The 22,108-nt window shown below is 40.0% G+C and overlaps 1 protein-coding gene across 1 annotated transcript; it reads right to left on the bottom strand.

The window, feature by feature from the left end:
* Positions 1-1,448: 1,448 nt before the first annotated feature.
* LOC143677221 (L-threonine 3-dehydrogenase, mitochondrial) lies at positions 1,449-21,010 on the bottom strand. The gene is made up of 9 exons (XM_077152961.1): positions 20,878-21,010; positions 12,808-13,007; positions 9,969-10,011; positions 9,173-9,243; positions 5,262-5,411; positions 4,992-5,164; positions 4,041-4,131; positions 2,596-2,865; positions 1,449-1,934 (listed from the first exon to the last, which is right to left on the bottom strand). Exons 2-9 carry the CDS (start codon positions 12,989-12,991, stop codon positions 1,795-1,797), a joined length of 1,122 nt encoding a protein of 373 aa, XP_077009076.1. The 5' UTR covers positions 12,992-13,007; positions 20,878-21,010; the 3' UTR covers positions 1,449-1,794.
* Between the last annotated feature and the right edge of the window lie 1,098 nt (positions 21,011-22,108).

The raw sequence follows: 22,108 nt of genomic DNA, 5'->3' as shown, positions 1-22,108 counted from the left end.
GACAATATTATTCATAACAGCCAAAGCACACAAACAACCAAAATGTCCACATACTGATTAGTGGATAGACAAAATATGGAGTACCCATTTAGTGGAATATTATTCAGCAATAAAAAGGAGTGAAATGCTGACACATGCTACTACAACATGGACTAACCTTGAAAACGTGCTAAATGAGAGAGGTTGGTCACAAAAGATCTTATACTGTATGATTCCATTTATGTAAAGTATCCAGAACTGGGAAATCTACAAAGATAGGAAGTAAATTAGTGGTTGCTAGAGTGGCAGGAGAGGGAAAAGAGGAGTGACTGCTAATGGATATGGAGTTTCTTTATGGGATGGTAAAGTGGCCTAAAATTAGATTATGGTGATGGTTGCACAGCTCTGTGAATGTACTAAGCACTGCTGAATTGTAAACTTTAAATGGATGATTTTGTGTTATGTGACATATAACTCAAAGCCATAAAACAACAACAACAAAAACCGTGATTACTAGCTGTTTGGCTTTAGAAAATAAAATGTACAAATACAAGTTTAATTATACAAAGCAGGAAAACACCTATATTAATGTATCTACTAAACAAAAAAATTCAGTTGTCTCAAAGCTCTTGACATAATAATTAAGATAGGTTTTAAACCGTTATATCTTAAAAAAAAAAATCCACCTATACTAGTAGTTAAAAATGCCAAACACATAACCTGTTATTTTCATAAAGAACATAATACAAATGTCTTTTCATCTTTGAAAGCTGTTGTCACATATATCTGTGATTAATCTAGGGAATTAGAAGTCGTACTTTCCAGCGATTTTACATGTAACAAATTTTGAGGTAGGTGGAAAAAAGTTAACCTTTATATATTTATAGAGTAACTGTATCAGAGATCCCAGAGCAGCTCTTCGGAAAGCTCAGTCTTAGACTATTTAAAACTGTTATAACAAGAAAGTACTCTTTAGAATACAATGTTTGGAATCGGTCTAGACGAGTGGGTTCTAGCTGGATTAGAATTACCTGTGGCACTCAGAGATTCCCATCCCCCATTTATTGAGTCCATCAAAAGGGTCAGCACCCAGAAACCTGCATATTTCCACAAGCTCCCTAGAGTACAAGGACACTGCCAAGAAAGGGAATTATATTCCTAGTACTTACTACCTAGTATACTAACAGGAGGGCAATCAAAATAACAGAGGTGCTATAATTTTACTAGTTGGATCATCTTGGGTATTTTCAATTTCCTACAGCTCTTCATACAGAAAAACAAATTAGAAGTGATAATTCTTGCAGAGTGCTAAAATGTTTTCAGCAACATGAACATGGGCTTGATATACTAAGCAGTTTTCTATGTTTTGATAGGTTAGTACAGAATATTTTAAAAATAGGAGATCATTTTTGAAAGTCTTTAAACGTAATCTTTGGTCTCTACTCAAGAGAATAACGGAGTCTTAGGAGTCACATTTAATTAAATTTAATTAAGGACAAACATCACAGGTTCCCACTTTCTTAATTAATGACATAAACTATTATGACTTGGCTTCATTATGCGATTTGTATATTTGGGCAAGTTTAGGCATGTAGCTAAGATTAAAAAGTCCTATCTCCAAACCTACGGCACTTAAAAAATACTTAAGGCCAACTCCATCTCTATTTAGCAGTTCAATATGAGCTGCCAAAGTTTAGTCAGGTTTGTCCCTTGAACACCAAATAATTTAGGTCCCTGGGGCTCCACAATACGATTAACTTTACAGTTTTCCCCTGACCGCTGCCCAGGATACAAGATCTCCTCCTGTCGAGTCCCTCAGTTTGCCTGGGCAACTCGAGCCTCGGAGCCGTGGGAATTCATCATTGTCGTCACCAGCTCTGGAAGATCGAAGTCGTGTTTCCACCCCCAGTCCTTCCGGGCATTGCTGTCATCAAAGTTCATCGGCCAACTATCCGCTAGGGAAAGACAGGAAGAGCTGCTTAGGTTAACCAGCCCCTAGACTTACAAATCGCCCATATAGAACCTTTCTATAGAGGTTGATCATACAAGGGGCCAGAAAAGAAATTTCCTTTTGGATAGACCTAAGCAGCTACTGTAAACATTAGCGGTTACCTTCTTAGATTAAAAGCTTGTATTACACACCTAGCGTCCGGCATCATACATCTGCACCCCTTGCTAAAATCTCAAACAATCTTGTAAGGCTGAATGCTTATGATAAAATAAGACTAGGAAACATATTCAGATCTGGTGCCTGGGGTCACAGAGTGGCAACGTCACAGGATCAGAAAACCAAACTGTTTTCATATTGCCTCAATGGTTCCCTTTTCTCCTTGTTTTATGTTTTTAAACTGTAAATACGATGAAATGCTGATGAGTTGTTTATTGGGAATGGAATCATTTCAGCCACTTTAGACATTTCCAAAACTCAGAGCACCTGCTGGCTTTGGGTCATTTTGGGGAGAGTGGGTCCCTTGCTCCCCCTCCTTTCCCCAGGGCCCTCACCCAGTTTGGAGAAGGAGCTGCGTTCTCCTCGTCCTTCCACAGTGTGTGCCCTCAGTGGCCCACAGAGGGCCATGTTAACTTTGGTTCTAAGTCAGTCTGCAGTAATGAACTGACCTATGGCCTGCCGCACAGAATCCACCTTGTAAGTCATCTGGAACTCTGGGACATGCTTGAGAAGCTCCTGGGCCAGTTCCTCGGGCGTGAAGCTCATGGCACTGATGTTGTAGGTCCTCAGGGACAGGCAATCTGCAGGGGCCTCCATGACTTCCAGGGTGGCCCTGAGGCAGTCGTCGATGTACATCATCGGGAGCCGCGTGCCAGGCTTCAGGTTGCACTCAAATTTGCCTTTCTTTGTAGCATCGTGAAAAATCTGGATGGCATAGTCTGAAAGAGAATCCAGCCGGCGGGTTTTTAATAGCAAAATGATGAACAAGCCTTCCAGATTAAGGCAGTGGTTCTTAAACAGTTGAGTCTCTCTATTCTCTTAAAAACTGAGGGCTCCAAAGAGGGCTTAACATGGGTTTCTTTTCTTTTTTTTACTACACTAGAACGTCACCAACTATTTTAAAACATATTAATATTTTCAATGCAATTTTATTGTGATATATTCAAGTTAAAAACATTAATATATTTTAAAATGGCAATAATAAACCTATCATATATTAACATGCAATATTTTATATGTAAATGAATAGATTTTCCACATATAAAAAAGAATATTTTTTAGTGAAATAAATTGCCTGTTTTACATTTTGAAAATCTCTTTAACGCCTGCCTTAATAGAAGACAGGTAGATTTCCATTCCTGCTTCTGCATTCCATCTGTTGTACTATCACATATCATGCAGCCTCTGGAAAAAGTCCACTGTACACTTTGTGGAAGAATAAGAGTGACGATAATGTCACTCTTACTGTCACACTATTATTGTGAAAATAGTTTCATCCTCTCGGATTTCTTGTAAAGTCCTCTTGGATCCCTAGACCACACTTTGAGAAGCTCTATATTAAGGCATAAGCTTTTTAAAAGCAACCAATGCTTCCTTTAAAATCCCTCAGATTTTGTGAAGGTCTTTTTATACTGTATTTCAGGACCCTGATATGGATGGATCCCTGATGTAGACTTCACTAAATAATTTATGTTTGAATCTTAAAAAAAAAAAGTGCTATGTTCCTTTTAAACATCTAATAAATAGAATCCATTTTAATGGAGCATTTCTGTACTAAGAAACAAAAGCTGTATTTAAAGAAAGCAGCAGCTTCTTGTTTGGTGTCTTCCTACACTGTGGGTAACAAATTTGTTCTCTGATATCATACGTTTGATTTCAGCTCTGTGGATGGGCAATTTCAAACTGGATTTGCCACATTCGGGCATTTGCCGCCCTTTAACCAGGTTAGGTCAAGAGAGTTCAAACAGCATCTCAGATGCATGCCTGGAAAGGATGCAGAATCACCGGTCAGCACACAGTCAAAAGGAAAGAAGATTCAGTCACCATGAAGACAACTCTTCCTAGCAATAAGAAAGCCTACTTTATATGCAAAACAAAAGAAAATAACATTTACCAGTTGTTCCTCCTCCAGGTTGGGAGTTGGCTGAAATGATTCCAGGATATCGGAGGCATCGGAAATCTAACCCATACCGATAATAATAATACTATGAGAAAGAGAAAAGTTATTAAAAAAAAATCTTTCCATCTTGAGTTAGAGCAATGTACAATATAACAGCTGTCTTCTGAACTATCACTCCATGCAGTCATATTAAAATACTCTTAAAAAAATGAATACTTTAGAATACCTAAGAGTCATTCATTTTAGTTGGCAGCTCTTTAAATTTTAATCTTCACAGAATCACCACTTTGGTGATTCTCTGTTCCATCAATTTCTTACTGTAAATAATAAGTCAGCCTATAGTAGGAATTTCCAAACTTTCTTTGGCAGCAAGTTATGGCTCATTGTCCTAAATAATTCTCTATGAGCATTTTATTGCAATGCAACATTGGAAGAAAAAAGAATAATGACTATGAAATATCAATGGAAGGCTCAGCCACCAACTAAAATTGCTATAAAATTAAAAGGACAAAGAATATTAAAAAAAAAATAAAACCACATTTGAGGTTTTCCATAATAAAACATTAAAAAATAACCATCAATAATCAGTAAAAGAACATCAGTAACGAATTGAGCCTGGGAGCCTGTAAAAACTGTGTACTACTCAGAAGACCAACAGCAAACGGAGGGGACTATATTTGAAGGGTGTCTAGGAAGTGCTGCAAGTGCTATTTTATCAGATGGAAAGGGTGCCATGCCAAGGCTGAGGAGTTCTTCTGGAGCTAATTGATCCTGACACTTGATCAATAAGGAGTTAAATGAGCATCTTTGGGGCTGGGATTGGGGAAGAGGAAAGTATGCCCAAGGATGAATCAGCAGGTATTTTAAGACAAAAAAGAGTAGGAAAAGCAGCACTAATCATTTTGCCCAGCATGCATTCAACAAATCTTGCCAAGCAACACTCACTTCTCCCATGAGCTCCGCATGGACCTTGGACACACCATAAATGGTTCTGGGTCTCTGAATACAGAGATCAGGCGTTGGGTTCCGGGGAGAGGTCGGTCCAAAGGCTCCGATGGTGCTAGGCACAAACAATCGCAAATTGTGTTCTGCAGCAACGTCCAGGACATTATGCAACCCTGAAAGGAACAGTTGTTATCATAATTCGAAAAATATCTTCTTACCAAAGAACTGGAAAAACTGGCCAACACATCTGGGTAAGATCCAGATACTCACCAGTTATATTCACGGCTCTCGCCAAAGACACATTTGTTTCTCCAACTGCACTTAGCAAAGCGCTATAATGAAATAGCCAGGTGATGCGGTTGTTTACCACCACCTCACGAAGATTCTTATAATCCAAAATATCAGAATAAATAAATGGGCCTGTGAGGAACAAAAAATGAAACAGTTTGGGGGTTGAAAAGCTAAATGGGCCTTTTCACTTCTTTGACTCGGGAATACCGTTATTATCCATTTGGTAACTAAAATCACTTAGACACTGCAGCATTTTTCCTTATGGAAGAAATAACAAGTCACAACCACCCACCATACAGTGAGTAAGCAGTAATGCCCATAAAGCACATAAACACGCCAGGCGCTGTTCTAAGGCTTTATGTGCACTTCACTCTCATAATACAGATTTTGAGGCAGATACATTTACTGATGAAGAAACTGAGGCACAGAGATGCTCAGTAACTTGTCAAGATCCGAGAGCAAGTGGAAGAACTGGCATCACAACCAGGCAGCTGGCTCCAGGGACTGCGCTATTAAGACCAATATTATGTGCAGTGATTTCCTCTTGCTTAGAAGTTGCACATTTTAAAAGGAATGTTTTAAAAATATACTTTGGTATAGGAGAACATAAATCAAGAGTCACCATTTACAAGCCAATTACATTAGATGTGGGGCTGATTTTGCTAAATAACAGTTTTCCCCCCTTAGAGGGGATAACCTATTTTCTGCACAGTAAGCAGCAACAGCTACACTACACCAGAACGGACTAGGAGATGGTATAAAAATGTTTTTGAGACAGTAAAGACTTGATTACAGGAACTGGAGATTTTCTTTGTGCAGTCATTCAAAAGCAATTTTTCTACACTGAAACATAATGATTAATTTCTCTAAATTTTTAAAGTTCCTTTTATTCATTACAGAAGAAATTGATTTTTTTTTTTCTCTGAGCCAGGAAGTTAGCTAAAAACTCAAAGTTACAGGAATCAAATTTAGGGGTATTATTCCAAACCTTTACTTCAAGTTCAAAAGAATTATCTGGTTCTTTTATCACATGAACAAACAATGGCATTATTGTAAAGCTTTTACATAATTACAAAAGATAAAAATATGATTTTTTTTAATGACCCAGTTGTACCTCAATAAATTCTCTTTCTTTAATTCACAGTCCTGGTTAAATAACAGTTGGCACACAGTGATTCCATGAAATGCTTCTAATTGCATTTTTTTTTTTGTTTTTTTTTTTTTTTGTTTTTTTTTTTTTTATTAACGGAAAGAAAAAAAAGAAATTAACACAACATTTAGAAATCATACCATTCTACATATGCACTCAGTAATTCTTAACATCATCACATAGATGCATGATCATTGTTTCTTAGTACATTTGCATCAGTTTAGAGGAACTAGCAACACAACAGAAAAAGACATAAAATGTTAATATAAAGAAAAGAAATAAAAGTAGTAGTAATAGTAAAAAACAACAACAACAAACAAACCAACAAGCAAACAAAAACAAAAAAATACCCTATAGCTCAGATGCAGCTTCATTCAGTATTTTAACATGATTACTTTACAATTAGGTATTATTGTGCTGTCTATTTTTGAGTTTTTGTATCTAGTCCTGTTGCACAATCTGTATCCCTTCAGCTTCAATTACCCATTGTCTTACCCTGTTTCTAACTCCTGCTGAACTCTGTTACCAATGACATATTTCAAGTTTATTCTCGAATGTCCGTTCACAACAGTGGGACCATACAGTATTTGTCCTTTAGTTTTTGGCTGGATTCACTCAGCATAATATTCTCTAGGTCCATCCATGTTATTACATGGTTCACAAGTTTATCTTGTCTTAAAGCTGCATAATATTCCATCGTATGTATATACCACAGTTTGTTTAGCCACTCTTTTGTTGATGGAGATTTTGGCTGTTTCCATCTCTTTGCAATTGTAAATAACGCTGCTATAAACATTGGTGTGCAAATGTCCGTTTGTGTCTTTGCCCTTAAGTCCTTTGAGTAGATACCTAGCAATGGTATTGCTGGGTCGTATGGCAATTCTATATTCAGCTTTTTGAGGAACCGCCAAACTGCCTTCCACAGTGGTTGCACCCTTTGACATTCCCACCAACAGTGAATAAGTGTGCCTCTTTCTCCGCATCCTCTCCAGCACTTGTCATTTTCTGTTTTGTTGATAATGGCCATTCTGGTGGGTGTGAGATGATATCTCATTGTGGTTTTGATTTGCATTTCTCTAATGGCCAGGGACATTGAGCATCTCTTCATGAGCCTCTTGGCCATCCGTATTTCTTCTTCTGGTAGGTGTCTGTTTAAGTCTTTTTCCCATTTTGTAATTGGGTTGGCTGTCTTTTTGTTGTTGAGTTGAATAATCTCTTTATAAATTCTGGATACTAGACCCTTATCTGATATGTCATTTCCAAATATTGTCTCCCATTGTGTAGGCTGTCTTTCTACTTTCTTGATGAAGTTCTCTGATGCACAAAAGTGTTTAATTTTGAGAAGCTCCCATTTATTTATTTCCTTCTTCAGTGTTCTTGCTTTAGGTTTAAGGTCCATAAAACCACCTCCAGTTTTAAGATCCATAAGATATCTCCCAACATTTTCCTCTAACTGTTTTATGGTCTTAGACCTAATGTTTAGATCTTTGATCCATTTTGAGTTAACTTTTGTATAGGGTGTGAGAGATGGGTCTTCTTTCATTCTTTTGCATATGGATATCCAGTTCTCTAGGCACCATTTATTGAAGAGACTGTTCTGTCCCAGGTGAGTTGGCTTGACTGCCTTATCAAAGATCAAATGTCCATAGATGAGAGGGTCTATATCTGAGCACTCTATTCGATTCCATTGGTCGATATATCTATCTTTATGCCAATACCATGCTGTTTTGACCACTGTGGCTTCATAATAGGCCTTAAAGTCAGGCAGCGCGAGACCTCCAGCTTCGTTTTTTTTCCTCAAGATGTTTTTAGCAATTCGGGGTACCCTGCCCTTCCAGATAAATTTGCTTATTGGTTTTCCTATTTCTGAAAAATATGTTGTTGGGATTTTGATTGGTATTGCATTGAATCTGTAAATCAATTTAGGTAGGATTGACATCTTAACTATATTTAGTCTTCCAATCCATGAACACGGTACGCCCTTCCATCTATTTAGGTCTTCTGTGATTTCTTTTAACAGTTTTTTGTAGTTTTCTTTATATAGGTTTTTTGTCTCTTTGGTTAAATTTATTCCTAGGTATTTTATTCTTTTAGTTGCGATTGTAAATGGGATTCGTTTCTTGATTTCTACCTCAGCTTGTTCATTACTAGTGTATAGAAAAGCTACAGATTTTTGAATGTTGATCTTGTAGCCTGCTACTTTGCTGTACTCATTTATTAGCTCTAGTAATTTTGTTGTGGATTTTTCTGGGTTTTCTACATATAGTATCATATCGTCTGCAAACAGTGATAGTTTTACTTCTTCCTTTCCAATTTTGATGCCTTGTATTTCTTTTTCTTGCCTAATTGCTCTGGCTAGAACTTCCAACACAATGTTGAATAATAGTGGTGATAGTGGACATCCTTGTCTTGTTCCTGATCTTAGGGGGAAAGTTTTCAATTTTTCCCCATTGAGGATGATATTAGCTGTGGGTTTTTCATATATTCCCTCTATCATTTTAAGGAAGTTCCCTTGTATTCCTATCTTTTGAAGTGTTTTCAGCAGGAAAGGATGTTGAATCTTGTCAAATGCCTTCTCTGCATCAATTGAGATGATCATGTGATTTTTCTGCTTTGATTTGTTGATATGGTGTATTACATTAATTGATTTTCTTATGTTGAACCTCTAATTGCATTTTGAAAGTTAAAAACTTAAAAAAAAAAAAAAAGAAAAGAAAAACAAGGCATATCAATCCCTTACCACTCTGAAAGATGGGATTGGGGGGTTTCCTTATGTCAGATAAGATCACATTGTGCTTTCCAAATCTTTTCCTAAAGGGAAAATCAAAACACATTAGCTGGCAACATGCTGAATATAACTGATTTCTATGAAAATAATAATTTAAATAGGAACTGTAAATTTCTGTCAGCCTCCAAAATCCCTCCCATTATGCTCCTTTCGACCCTTTCCTACTCCGACAAACACAGTCAGTTCTTGCTACACTCAAGCCTTCCTTTCTCTACCCACATCCCTTTTACTTCTACTCTCACCTCACTGTCGTCCTTGTGTCACCAGTTTCTTCCCATCACACCTAGAGTTGTAACTTCTCCCTCCTAATTCTTATCTCCCCTCTTATCTTTTTGCCCTTTCATCACACTCTCTCCAAATAACACACCGCTCCTTCTACATGAACTTCCCACTCCATGCCAAGACAACAGCTAAACCATGCGTCCAAGTAATTCATCTGAAGGTATGTGTCTTACTCTGACTAGGTTAGAAAAGAGAGCTCAAAGGACCAGTGTGGGAGACATCGAATCAAGGGCTTGCGACAAGTTTATGGTATTAGAAGACAAAATTATAAGCCATTGAGTTATTATTTCTTAAATAATAATTTAAGAAATATTACAAGGGGTTAATAATAGAGCATTATTATTATTATACTCTACTATTATAGACAGGACAGGAGGAGTGAGAAAAATTGGTTTAAAGAGGCCAAAGACAAGCTTCACATACTTAAGAACTCAGATTTTTATATATCAAGTTTTAGGGTTCTTACCTCAAAAAGTTAGCAAGCCCCACTCCAAGCTGACCAAGACCTCCTAAATAAAGAAGAAAAAAATGAAGCTTTATTCCAATTCTAACCATCCCCAGAATCTAATAACTGGATAAAATTTTTTCACTTTCAGCTAATTAGGTAAAGTCCTAGGTTGACCTCATATAATAACTGCCTACTTTTATTCCTCTAAGTAGCCCAGTGCACTTAGAACACAGATGCACCTCCTCCGAACTACAACAGAGATGAGGTAATGCTAGTTCCAGAGACAAAGCTCTCTACAACATGGAGTGGCTATGAGAAAGAGGGGAAGCGGGGCACAGGAAGGAAGAAAAAAATCACGAGAAAGCAAGACAACCTCCAAGCAACATGGGTAAGGTACTCACTTACAGCCTTTATTACTATTACTATTATTTTCACTTTTTTGCATAGGCAGGCACTGGGAATCGAACCTGAGTCTCCCATGGTGAGAACTCTGCCACGGAGCCACCTTGGCCCGCCCAGTCTTTATTATTTGTAAGGGCTGTGAAGCTTGTCTAACACAGGTGCCAAAAACATCCAAAGCTAAATAGAAATGGTTGGCTATGAGCCTCTGGCTGGATTATCCAAAACTCCATTAGAACTGGAAGGGGATGTGAAAGAGGAACAAAGGAGGGACAGACCAAAATATCATTTGTAAACAGGGAACATAATCAAACAGACAAGGAGTCAGTAAGATAAAATCTGAATGATAGTTATGGCTGTCTGATCTAGAAGCTGAGAGACGCCACTAAACAGAAATGGGAAAGCGGGGCGGCAAGGAACACATTGGGAGCTACTGCATATTTCATTCAGGAGAAAGTGAGTGAGGCAGGAAGATATAGAAAGTGGGATTTCCTGTAAGCCTGTTACCAAGAGACTAAAACCAGGGCCACTGAAACATACCACTGAAATATCAGAGCCTGGAAGATGATGCTTCACTAGTAGAGGTTGGGGAGAAGAAAACACATACACACAGATAACACTCTGAGGGAACGGGAGGGAAAAGTGCCGACAGAAAAATGACTAAACTTGCAACCAATTTACAGCATGAGAAGAGCAGGAGACAGTGAAGGAAACACAAAACACAGTGAGGAAAGTCAGAAGGACGATGACATGGAAGCCAAGGAAAGAAAGTCTAAGAAGGAAGAGGGAAATAAAACACATCAGTCAAATCAGAGACTGATTTGGGTTTGCTAGAACTAGCAAGGGACAGAATGAAGTTTGGAGTGAGGAGGGCACACAAGTCAGGTGTTACGAGCATACAAGTGTGACGATTAAGTTCCTGTGTTAACCGGTCAGGCTGTGGTGTCCAGGCGTTTGGCCAAACGAGCACTGGCCCATTACTATGAGGATATTTATTTTTTTCTAGCAATTTTATTGAGATATTCACACACCACACAATCCAGCCAAAGTACACAATCGAGGGGTCACAGTATCATCACATAGTTGTGCATTCATCACCACAATCAATTTTAGAACACTTTCATTACTCAAAAAAAAATAATAATTAAGAAAAATATAAAAGAAAACCCTAAACATCCCACACCTCTTATCCCCTCCTGTTGTTGACCCCTGGTATTGCCGTGGTACATTTGTTACTGTCTAAGAAAGAATATTAAGATATTACTGTTGACTATAGTTCATAGTTTGCAATAGGTACATTTTTTCCTATATATACCACTCTATTATTAACCCCTTATAGTAACGTTGCATATTTGTTCAAGTTCATGAAATAACTTTCTTATATTTATACTGTTAATAACAGTTATCCTTCACTGTAATTCACTGTGTTAAACATCCATCCATGAGTAAGTTGAGTGCCTCTATGGCTGATGACATCTACGGTCAACTGAGGACACTGCCTGAACAATGAGAAAAGACTCATCCATCAATTGAAGGCTTTAAAATGAAGCGACCACTTCAGCAGTCAGAAGAAAGAATTTCCATCTCTCCTTGAGCCTGCCAGCTTCTCCTGGGGAATTTACTGAAAACCTTCACAGGAGTTCCCAGCTTGCAGCCCGCCCTATTAGGACTTGCCCATCAGCACAGTCATATGAGCAAATTCCTATAATAAATTTCATAATATTTACATTACATACACACACACACTATAATGTCCTGTCAGTTCTGTTTCCTCAGAAAGTCCCAATACTGGAAATGAGGAGCATCAGGGGCAAGTCTGGAGATGATGAGATAGGTGGTTAACAAATTCCTCAAGCATGTATTAATCTTTTATTACCTCCAATGTATAAACATGCATAAATTTTTTGAATTTAGGTTGAGGAATTTGGCCAAAAAATGATCTGCCCAACCCCAGAATCCATGTCCTACTCCTTCCACACCACCTACCTGGGAGCCTGCAACCCCCAGGCCTGCCTCTACTATGGAAGGGGAATCCAGTTCCAAGTTTTTGGGCCCCAACTTCCTAGGTCCCCTCCAGACAGTAAAAAATTATGGCAGGGAAACCAAGCATTGGCAATAAGACCAAATAAGGGTTTTGGATTTGCAATATTCTGGAGAAAGCAAACGTTGAAAGGCAGTTGCTGATTAACAGATACTTGCTTCTCTAATTAAACATTTTTTGTGCTATCAAATACCTCAGTCTGAGATCCCTTTCATCATCTCACTAAATAAATACAGACTCAGGATGTAACCCAGTCAAGCACATGTTCACTGAATTATTTGCTACAGTGACAAGCATTATAGGGAAGTTCTGGCAGCTTATTAGGCACTTACAAGAATAATGTATAGTAGCATATAACCAGCACAAAAAGAAAATAAGTCTCAAAGCACAAATGTGGAAAAAAAGAAAAAAACCAACCTGTAATTAAGACACGTGGATGGTCTTTTTCAGAGAAGGGGACAGAATGGAAGCCGGCATCTGATGGAATCTGCCGAGGGGAGAGACCCAGAAACCGGGCTGGCAGGACAGATGGCCAACAGCTGCAGGATGGGCTGTGGCACATCTGACCGATAAATGGACTCAGCATCCTGATAACCAGCATTTTCTTTTCAAATATTCTGTAATAGAAAAAGAAACAGAATTAGTTACATATTTTTTTGCTAAAACTCAAGAAAGCAAACTCTTCGATTGAAATCAACCCCAAGGTCCTCAGCTAATGAGCAAAGTCATGGTTTTCACTTATGAAATCAAACCAAAGAAACTGCAGAGTAAGCAGGAAATCAGTCTAGGGCCTAGAGGGAGAAAGGCCCTTGATAAAGGGATAAAATATGGCTCCACCCAAAGTCCAGGCAAACAAGGCCAAGCCAACATTTAGAATGGAAATCACTGACACCAACTGAGATTTAAGGGAGCAGCAGAGAACACTGTCTATTGAGCTACAACACCCAAGAGTCAAGATAATGGACCCCGGCCTTAAATCTTGACAGAGCTGTTATCAGCATCTATACATCATCCGAGCATACAAACAGGTTCCGTATGAAGTAACAGCATCCTGTGCTAATCCTTATGTGTCATCTTTAGAATGAACTCAACTAGAAAAGCTCATAGTTAAGACAAAAAGGCCACCAATGGTATTTATAAGGTGGGGATAATTGTTTCATTGGAAAGATCCTGTATTCAGTATTTATTTCTCCAAAAATTACATGTATCTTGTTTAACTCTAGTGCCTATTCACAATCAGCTTTACCACTGATATACCAGGAAATCAGTTCTACCACCAAGAGGTCAAGATGGTCTAATCACATATGGTTCAAGACTGGACGTGTGCACAGGGCTTATCCCATTCTGTCACCATCACTCAGGCATCACTGAGGGTAAATTAGAGAAGCCCACCCAGCGTGCTTTGCTCGTCCTGACAGCAAACTTCCCTGCCCTTCTTCCAGGCAGGCCTATTATACCTGGTATGGGCCCCTGGAACAGGTATGGGGGTGGCCACCTGGTATAAGCCAAGCCTCATGGCCCAGACCAGGTGGATTTCACAGACTTTGAATTTAAGAGTCCTTGTAACTGGTGATTAACTTTCTAGGCCAACTCAGATTTCTCCCCTCTCCCCACCCCTCCTCCCAAAGAGATAACAGACTTAAGAGCTCAAAATTGACATTCCAAAAGGAGAAAAAGTAAGGCTGGAATTTACTGTTTATACTCAACTCAGTGCCTGGAGAAGATAATAGTAGTTCCACCTTAAAAAGACCAGAGATCATATCAAAGCCCAAATTGTGGAAAACAAATGATAATATAGGCTTCTAAAAATGTATGCGCCCTTTCTGGGTCATGGGGCCTTTTTCTCTAGTACACGAAAATGAGGTATTAGAACTTTTAAACAGAGGAGGAGGCAGGAGGGATGGCCTGAAATAATTCCACATGGTGTGCTTCGGTTTTAAGATCAGATAAAAGTCAAGTCAACTTTTTACTAAAAAGGTAAAATCAACCAGACATTTCAATTCCTAAATAAATCCTTTGTGTTCCCTTTGGTAACAACACATTGTGCACTTCTAAATCCAGGTGCTTCAATCCAATCATTCCTTTCTCTTGATGCCCACACTTTTGGGCAACCATCCTTCAGTGGACCCCTTTGCTGAGATCACCCTTGCAGCCACTGTTGGCCATAGGAGACTACCAGTAAAAACTCGGATTCTTAGAGTCACTTATTTCAGCAAGTTCAAGGGGCTAATGAGGAAGCCAAGAAATGACTGGATTTACCAGAACATTTCAAACTCAAAGACCATCCCCAATTCCTAAAAGCCAAATAAAGAATGGCCACAGCAAAAAAAAAAAAAAAAATGTCTCCCTGATTGGTCAGGGTGGATAAGGAAACTCTGAAGGTACTAAATAAATACACTGAATTTATCTTCACTTTCCCAAAAAAGAATGACAGGCAGCACCCAACAAATAACTTAATGGAGCATAAAGTGTTTTAGTTTAACAATGTAGATGAGTCATAATTGAGTTGGTTCTTCTTATTCCATGGATATTAATAAATAATATGATGCTCGCTGCATGCCATGGCTGAGCGCCCTATTGCACGGTGGCATGTAACTCTGGCAGTCATCACCCCCTGGAGAGCCCAGTTACAACCACCAAGCAGCACTACAGTCTCTATCACCCAGTTGCTTTAACAACAAACGATATTAAAAGGAAAAAAAAAAACAAAAACCACAACTCTCTGTACTACATGTAGCTTTTCCAAGTCAAGATTACTACCTTGCTACTGTAAAGTTAAATATTTTGGGGTAACCATGTCTGAATTTCTTCGGTCTCAGGATTTTTCACTCTTAAAAATCGAGGACTCCAATATCTATCAATATTTACCATACTATAAATGAAAGCTGAGAAATGTTTTGAACATGTCTACTCACTTAAAAAACAATAGCCCTGCTAAACATATTTTCAAAAAAAAAAAAACAACTAGTGAAAGAATGGCTTATTTAACACTTTGCAAATCTCTGTGATGTGTGCCTTAACAGACAATGGCTGGATTCTCAGACCTGCTACTGTATCAATCAGTTGTTGCTTTCATTGAAGTTAATATTCTAATAGGTGTTTCAGATCACTTTGGATATCCATCTTTGATACTGCTCCAAATTGCAACACACAATAGTTTCTTAAAGGTTAGGTGCAATGTGGAATCTGAAACCATATCACTGAACCTTTTATATCTGGTTATATTAAAATCCATTAGGAAGCTGTCAAGCTCACGGTGGCACATAGACGTTAATTGGCAACAAATACCATTAGTTGTTTCCTTAAAGTATTTCACTTCCTTCAATTTTGGAATATGTCTGCTGAATATCCAAGTATGAACATCACAGTTTATTTATCAGTCATTCTTTCAAGGAAAATATATGGTGTTCTATGAAGAGTGGCCAGTTAAGCTCGTTATCAAACCACATACAACCGTCATACTTATTTTTGCACAAGTGCTTTCTGGCTACTTCCCAGTCTAAAAAGATGTGCACTAAAGGGTCAAGATTTAATAACATTAATAATTTTTACTAATTCAACAGTACACTCTTAATAAGGCTGGCTTTTTTTTTTTTTAAACTGTAAGTGTGTGTGGCAGTGAAGAATACAATGACTGCTAGTGTAGCTTGGTGCCACTGCCTTGATTCATGCTAAGGCACCAGCAGTTTTACCCAGCACTGCTTTTGCATCACCACTGCAAACCCAACACACATATTTCAGAAAAAAAAAAAACATGAAATTCAAAAGTTATTCAACACTTTCAAAAAAGTATTTGCAAAGTCCCCTTGGGGAACTGGGGAGAAAGGAAGAAATATTAAACTTCCCCATCTGGGGAATTCCTGATATTCTTACAAGCAGTGGGGACAAACAATTCAAAAGGCTGATCCCTCCATCTTGGGGCTTGTACCTATGAATTTTATTCCTGCAAAGGAGTAAGCCTACTGATAATTATGCCTAAGAGTCACCCCCAGAGAATTCAGATGTGGCCTCTCTATGACAACTTGGCAGATGAACTTACTGCCCTCCTACCTACATGGGACATGACTCCCAGGGGCATAAATCTTCCTGGCAACATGGGACCTGACTCCCAGGGATAAGCCAGGATCCAGCATCATGGGATTGAAAAAAGCCTTCTTGACCAAAAGGGAGAAAAGAGAAATGAGACAAAATAAGGTCTCTCAATGGCTGAGAGATTTCAAACAGAGTAGGGAGGTTATCCTGGAGGCTATTCTTACACATTATATAGATACCCTTTTTAGTTTATGGTGTATTGGAGAGGCTAGAAGGAATTACCTAAAAATGTTGAACTGAGTTCCAGTAGTCTTGACTCTTGAAGACAACTGTATAACAATATAGCTTTCACAGTGTGACTGGGTGATTGTGAAAACCTTGCATCTAATCCTCCTTTTATCTAGCATATGGGCAGATGAGTTAAAAATAATAATAAGGATAAAAATAAATAAATAATAGGGGGAAATAAAGGGTAAAAGTTGGGTAGATTGAAATACTGTGGGTCAATGAGAAGAAGGGATCAGGGATATGGGATGCATGAGTTTTTATTTTTTCTTTTTATGTCTTTTTCTGTAGTGATGCAAATGTTCCAAAAATGATCATGGAAAAGAATACACAACTAATATGAAGACACTGTGACCCACTGACTGTATAATATAGTTGGACTATACGTGTGTGGATATTTCTCAATAAAAATGCTTTTTAAAAAAGTTATTCAATTCTGAATATTTTGGTACCACTTGTGTTTGTTGCCAAGCATTCACTAAAAGATACTCTTCCACGCCTGGTTTGATGCTGACACTAAATGAAAACAAGGAAAATGGTAAATCCAGTCATGACTGTAGATTTTCTCACTCGTAAGGTAAAAATTCACTTCTATAGTCATGATATATAACTCGATCTTTATGTTTGTAGCTGAATCTTTAAAATTCAACAAGTTACTGACTTGGTGAACAGTACAGTGCCATGATCTCTTTCAATGCTTTTTTATCTGCACAAGGCTTTATTGTGTGTTGCTCCAACCAATGCAATTTGATAACTTATCCTGTTAGATGCTTCAGTAGCTTTTTCATTTCTAGTTTGGAGAGCTCTAACAAATAATTTTGGCTTTTAAAGAGTTATCATAATTACATTTAAGACACTCAATTCAAATTTTCTTTGGAGGACTCTGAATGGTTGGTCTCAAAATGATGCCGTAATATTACTGGTACCATAATACTATTTTAAAAAGGTCTCTGGCATAAGACACATAAGGTAAATTACTAACATCTGTAAAACTGAGAAAAGCATTCATTACATTTTCATTTCTTATTTACTTTTACTGATTTCTTCAGAGTAAATCCCTACCTTCCATAAGTCTAAGAACTCTTGCTTCATCTCTCTTAGCAGCTACAGACAAGACTTTATAGCTGTGAGTTGAAAGCAGTAGTCTTCTAATATAGCCTCTAGAAAATCCCACTATACACTTAACGAGAAGAATAAAAAAGGCAAATAGCATATTATTTATAAATAGTTTTGACCTCATAGACCCCATATAAGGGTCTCAGAGAGCCTCCTGGCTCCCCAGATGACACTTTAGTATAGTTGTCACAAATCAAAACTTTCTTTGCAAGTTACTTATTAAATTTTTATAGGGAAACTATGAAAGAAGATTCCCAGTCCCTGTTTCTTAAAGATCAAATGATAGTCCAGTAGACTATCTCTCCTAAACACCTTAATTATTTTAACTGCAAGGGAGGAAAAAGAAACAGGTCAACAGTTTCTCCTCCATTAACAACAGAGTGCTTCCCCAACACAGGCCTCTCTAGCATGGTTATTCTACAACTTCTTCCAACTTTTGGCATGTACATTTATCTGACAAAAATACAACTCAGACAATAGTGGCAGCAGGAAGTAAAGTGGTGATGGAGATAAAGATTCAGAATTCAACTTTGGTGACTGGATACAGGTAGGTCGGGGAAGGAACTGAAGATAATACTGGACTCTCTTGTTGTGTTTCTGGATAAATGGGCTTCTGAGGCAGCAAGTCAAGTAAGAAGATGAGTTTAGTTTTGATACATTGGTTTTATGGTACCAGGAGACAATGCCCATAAAACTGCAAGCTTCACTGAGCAAATTCCTAGTGAATATCAAGGGTGTATATATATATATATATATATATATATATATATACACACACTGCAAAAAAAAAAAAGCCCCTTGTTCTCAGGAAAATAAAATTACTTCAGTTTCTTATAGAAAAAAAATAATAACAATTGTGAATGCTTTGAAGGTAGATAAATCTGTTTCAGAAATGTTAAGGGAAACTTCTGATTGAAATACTGAAGGCCAACACGATAAGCCTGTTCCCCAAGGATGTACCATCAGTTTTCCCTAACGTTCTTTATGGCACCATCACATTTCACTGTTTTTCCATGTGAGTATTCCATTACTGCAGCACCATTTGTTGAATTTTTGTCTGTTTGTTATATTTTGTTTTGCTTGTTTCCTTGTTTTGGGGGAGCTGCACGGACCAAGAATTGACCAAGGGTATCCCCCCAAGGCAGGCGAGAAATCCACCACTGAACTACCCTCGCACTCCTTCCCCTAATGTTGTTACTGTCACTAGACCTGGAATTTGTCTCTAGTCATTGAAAGAGTAAATAAGGATTTAGCAAGGTGTATCCAGCACATTAAGAATGATGCTAAAAGTACCTGCTCCCAAGAAATGGTCTGTACATACACATATTGGTGAGAAACTAGAAAATTCACCTAGTGGAGAGCAATGCTACCCCCAGAATCTCTACAGTTTAAGTGCTACCAGACCCCAGTCCTGTCCAAACTCCCAAGCCCTTGCTCCACTGAAACCCCCAAATGGTTCTTTTCCCTCAACGTAGAAACCTGCTTAAACCCTTTTCCTAGGAGTGTATACCCACTGCCAACTCTTCATTTGCTGCTCCGCAAAGCGAAGCTTCCTTCTCCGCCCTCCAGTGAAACTGTTTTTAGAAAAGGTCAGCCATTGCCTGTGGACACTTTCCAGGCCCCGGGGCCCTTCTCCTCACCTCTAAAGGCACTGGGTATTGCTGACCATGCCTATGTGCCTTCATTTTCCCCTGGGGCTTCCCAGCTCAATAATATTATTGTTCCAAACATCAAAAACTTTTATAAGACAATCTGCAAGGCAGTCTCAGCTTTGAATCTCCCGGTTTATTAAAATAATAATAAGTTTGTTCTCTGGATAGTAACAACCAAAGGAAAAATTAGGCACATCATAATTACTGAGTGTTGATGAAGCAGATCCTTTCCGAAAGGCTTAGGAAAAGCCTGAAGCATGGTATCTTAGCCCGTTTTGCAGGATGAAGTGACTTGTCCAAGTTAAGGCAGATATTAATTACTAAGAGGGGACCGGCAGAAATTAGGTCCACTGACTCCCATACCCTCTCTTTGCACCACCCCAAGATGTCTCCCTCAAGAGAAGATATACCTAAGAAAAAGACAAAGAGGACACACTGTGCCCATGGTCGCTTAGGGGGCACCTTCTGGGGTGGTTACTGCAGTTCGGCTGCTCCTCTCCCTTCCCCAGGAAAAGAGCAGGGAACAGCCTGGTGGGTTGAAAGCCAGACTCTACCGCTTCCTCGCTGAGGCTGGGGTACAGACCTTAGAAAGCCCAAGTCCCCTCATCTTTAGAAAGTGCACCATCGATACCACTACTACGGGGTTAGATTGTTGAGATAATTTAGATAAAGCACTCGATGAGAAATTCTTCGGAAACTGCTCAATGTAAAGGTTTGCTTAATGTCAGCATAAAAAAAAAAGGGCATACTCTGAGCCAGTAAACTTTGGGCTTTTGGAAAAAAGAGACCAGCCTGATTCTTTAGGTGGGGATGATAAAAAAAAAAACAGAGATATGGGGAAAAAATATCCCTGGATATTTTGAGAACGAAGGACGGTCTGGCACCCAGCAGCACCCAGCTGCAGGGGAATAGGATTGCTCTGGGGAGCCGCCGGGAGAGGCAGGGCCGGCAGAGGCCGCGAGGATTTCAGCTGCACATGCGTCTCCCTGCCTTAGCCTGGTTCCCCGTGGAACGGGTGCGGCATCCCACCCTTGCGAGGTGAAGGCTTCCCGGAGGACTGGACAAACCGGTACCACGAAAAGCCGCACCCGAGCCAGACGGAGGAGGCGGCGGGGGGGGGGGGGAGGGTGAAGAAGCGGAGAAAGCCCTGCCGAAAAGCTGGAAGAACCCGGGGTTCGCGCCAAACTCCAGTACCTCCGGGTCCCCGCGCTGACCCCGCCACCTCGGTGGCGATGGCTGAGGACGCGCACTCGCGCCCGAGAACGCAGGGTCAGCGGCGCCGCGACGCGCTCTTGCAGCACCCATCCGGCCAGCGCCGAGCGAGGCGGCTCCTCGAGGTCTGCCTCGGCTCCCAGAGGGACTGCGCTCCCCCGCACAGGTGCTCGGAAACGCTCACACTCACCTTCCGACGCGCCGCCCAGCGATGCTGCGAACGCCGCGCTACACGTGGCCAGCGGCCAGAGGACCCCGAGCGGACAAAAAGAGCCTTACCCGCCCGTTGCGCGGCACCTTTATCCTATCGCGGTCACCAACCCGCCCCCCAGTGCACCAATCCCCTGCCGCAGCGAAGGCCCGCCCCTGGTGTCGGCACTAGATCCAGAAGAGGAGGGCGCCGGTTGCCATGACAACTCCTCACTGCAGGTCACGGCTGAGTCTGTCGGGAGGGTTGCGTCCGGCCGGTGCTTGGCTCAGCCACGCCCCTTAAAGTTGCCTCTTCCTCAAATGGACCCAATGGAGAATGAAAGGAACGGCGACGTGGTGGTTGAGTTCCACGCGCACATCAGATCCATCAGCGGTGGTGCCATCCCCCGCGTCTTTGCGTGGGCACTCCCAGGGAGGGGTTGCAGTGCGAGAGCCTTTCACTGAACAGGAAGAAACCTGCCCTTCTGAAACTACGGAGAACGAACACTTGTGGTTGCGTTTAGCGGTTCCTCAATGTGGGGAAGGAAGGCAGGACGCAGAAGCAAAGCGGGAAAGATCAGCTGAAGAAGTAGCCCAGGACTCGGTGTCAGGAGAGCTGACATGGTATGAACAAGTCCCTTGCCCTTGAAATCCCCGGACTGGCAGAATCTGCACCACCTGGGAACTTGTTAGAAATGCAGATAAGCAGAACCCTACGCACCTCCTCCTCCCCCCAGGAAGGAATGACGGGAATAGAAAATCACCTCTCCAACCATGGAACCGGAATCTCTCTAGATGCTGCGCAGCAATTTGCGCTTTGACATACCCTCCAGCTGGTTGTGATGCAGTTAAAGCACGAGAGTTGTCGTTCAATGGTAGTGGTTCTCAAACTTCGTTTCATATTGGCATCACCAAGGGAGTTTTAAAAACTCCCAGTGCCCAAGCTGCACTACAGATCAATTAAATCAGAATCTCTGGGGAGTGGAGACTAGCCCCCAGTATTTTGTTTTAAAGCTCAAGTGATTCGTTTGTGCTGCTAAAGCTGAGAGCCGATAGTCTACCTTAGAGCCTTGCTACTCAGTGTGGACAAAGTAGCTAGGAGATTCTGAGCTACTGAATCAGAATCTGAATTTTAACAAGGGTCCCGAGTGATTAGCATGCACATCCGAGTTTGAGAAGTGCTGCTCTAAAATCTCTTCCAACACGAAAAACATGATTTTATGTTTTACAGG

This window comes from Tamandua tetradactyla, chromosome 3, assembly GCF_023851605.1.
Source record: "Tamandua tetradactyla isolate mTamTet1 chromosome 3, mTamTet1.pri, whole genome shotgun sequence".
Classification (NCBI taxonomy): domain Eukaryota; kingdom Metazoa; phylum Chordata; class Mammalia; order Pilosa; family Myrmecophagidae; genus Tamandua; species Tamandua tetradactyla.
This window is presented reverse-complemented; position numbering and strand designations above follow the sequence as displayed.

What these genes read in the sequence shown, in the direction of transcription:
- LOC143677221 (XM_077152961.1), bottom strand. Translation starts at nt 12,991, where the DNA reads ATGCTGGTTATCAGGATGCTGAGTCCATTTATCGGTCAGATGTGCCAC. An exon ending in TCCACGTGTCTTAATTACAG is followed by an intron (nt 10,012 to 12,807) that starts GTTGGTTTTTTT and finishes TTCTTTATTTAG; the next exon opens with GAGGTCTTGGTCAGCTTGGA. An exon ending in ACCTGGAGGAGGAACAACTG is followed by an intron (nt 2,866 to 4,040) that starts GTAAATGTTATT and finishes ATTCTCTTTCAG; the next exon opens with ACTATGCCATCCAGATTTTT.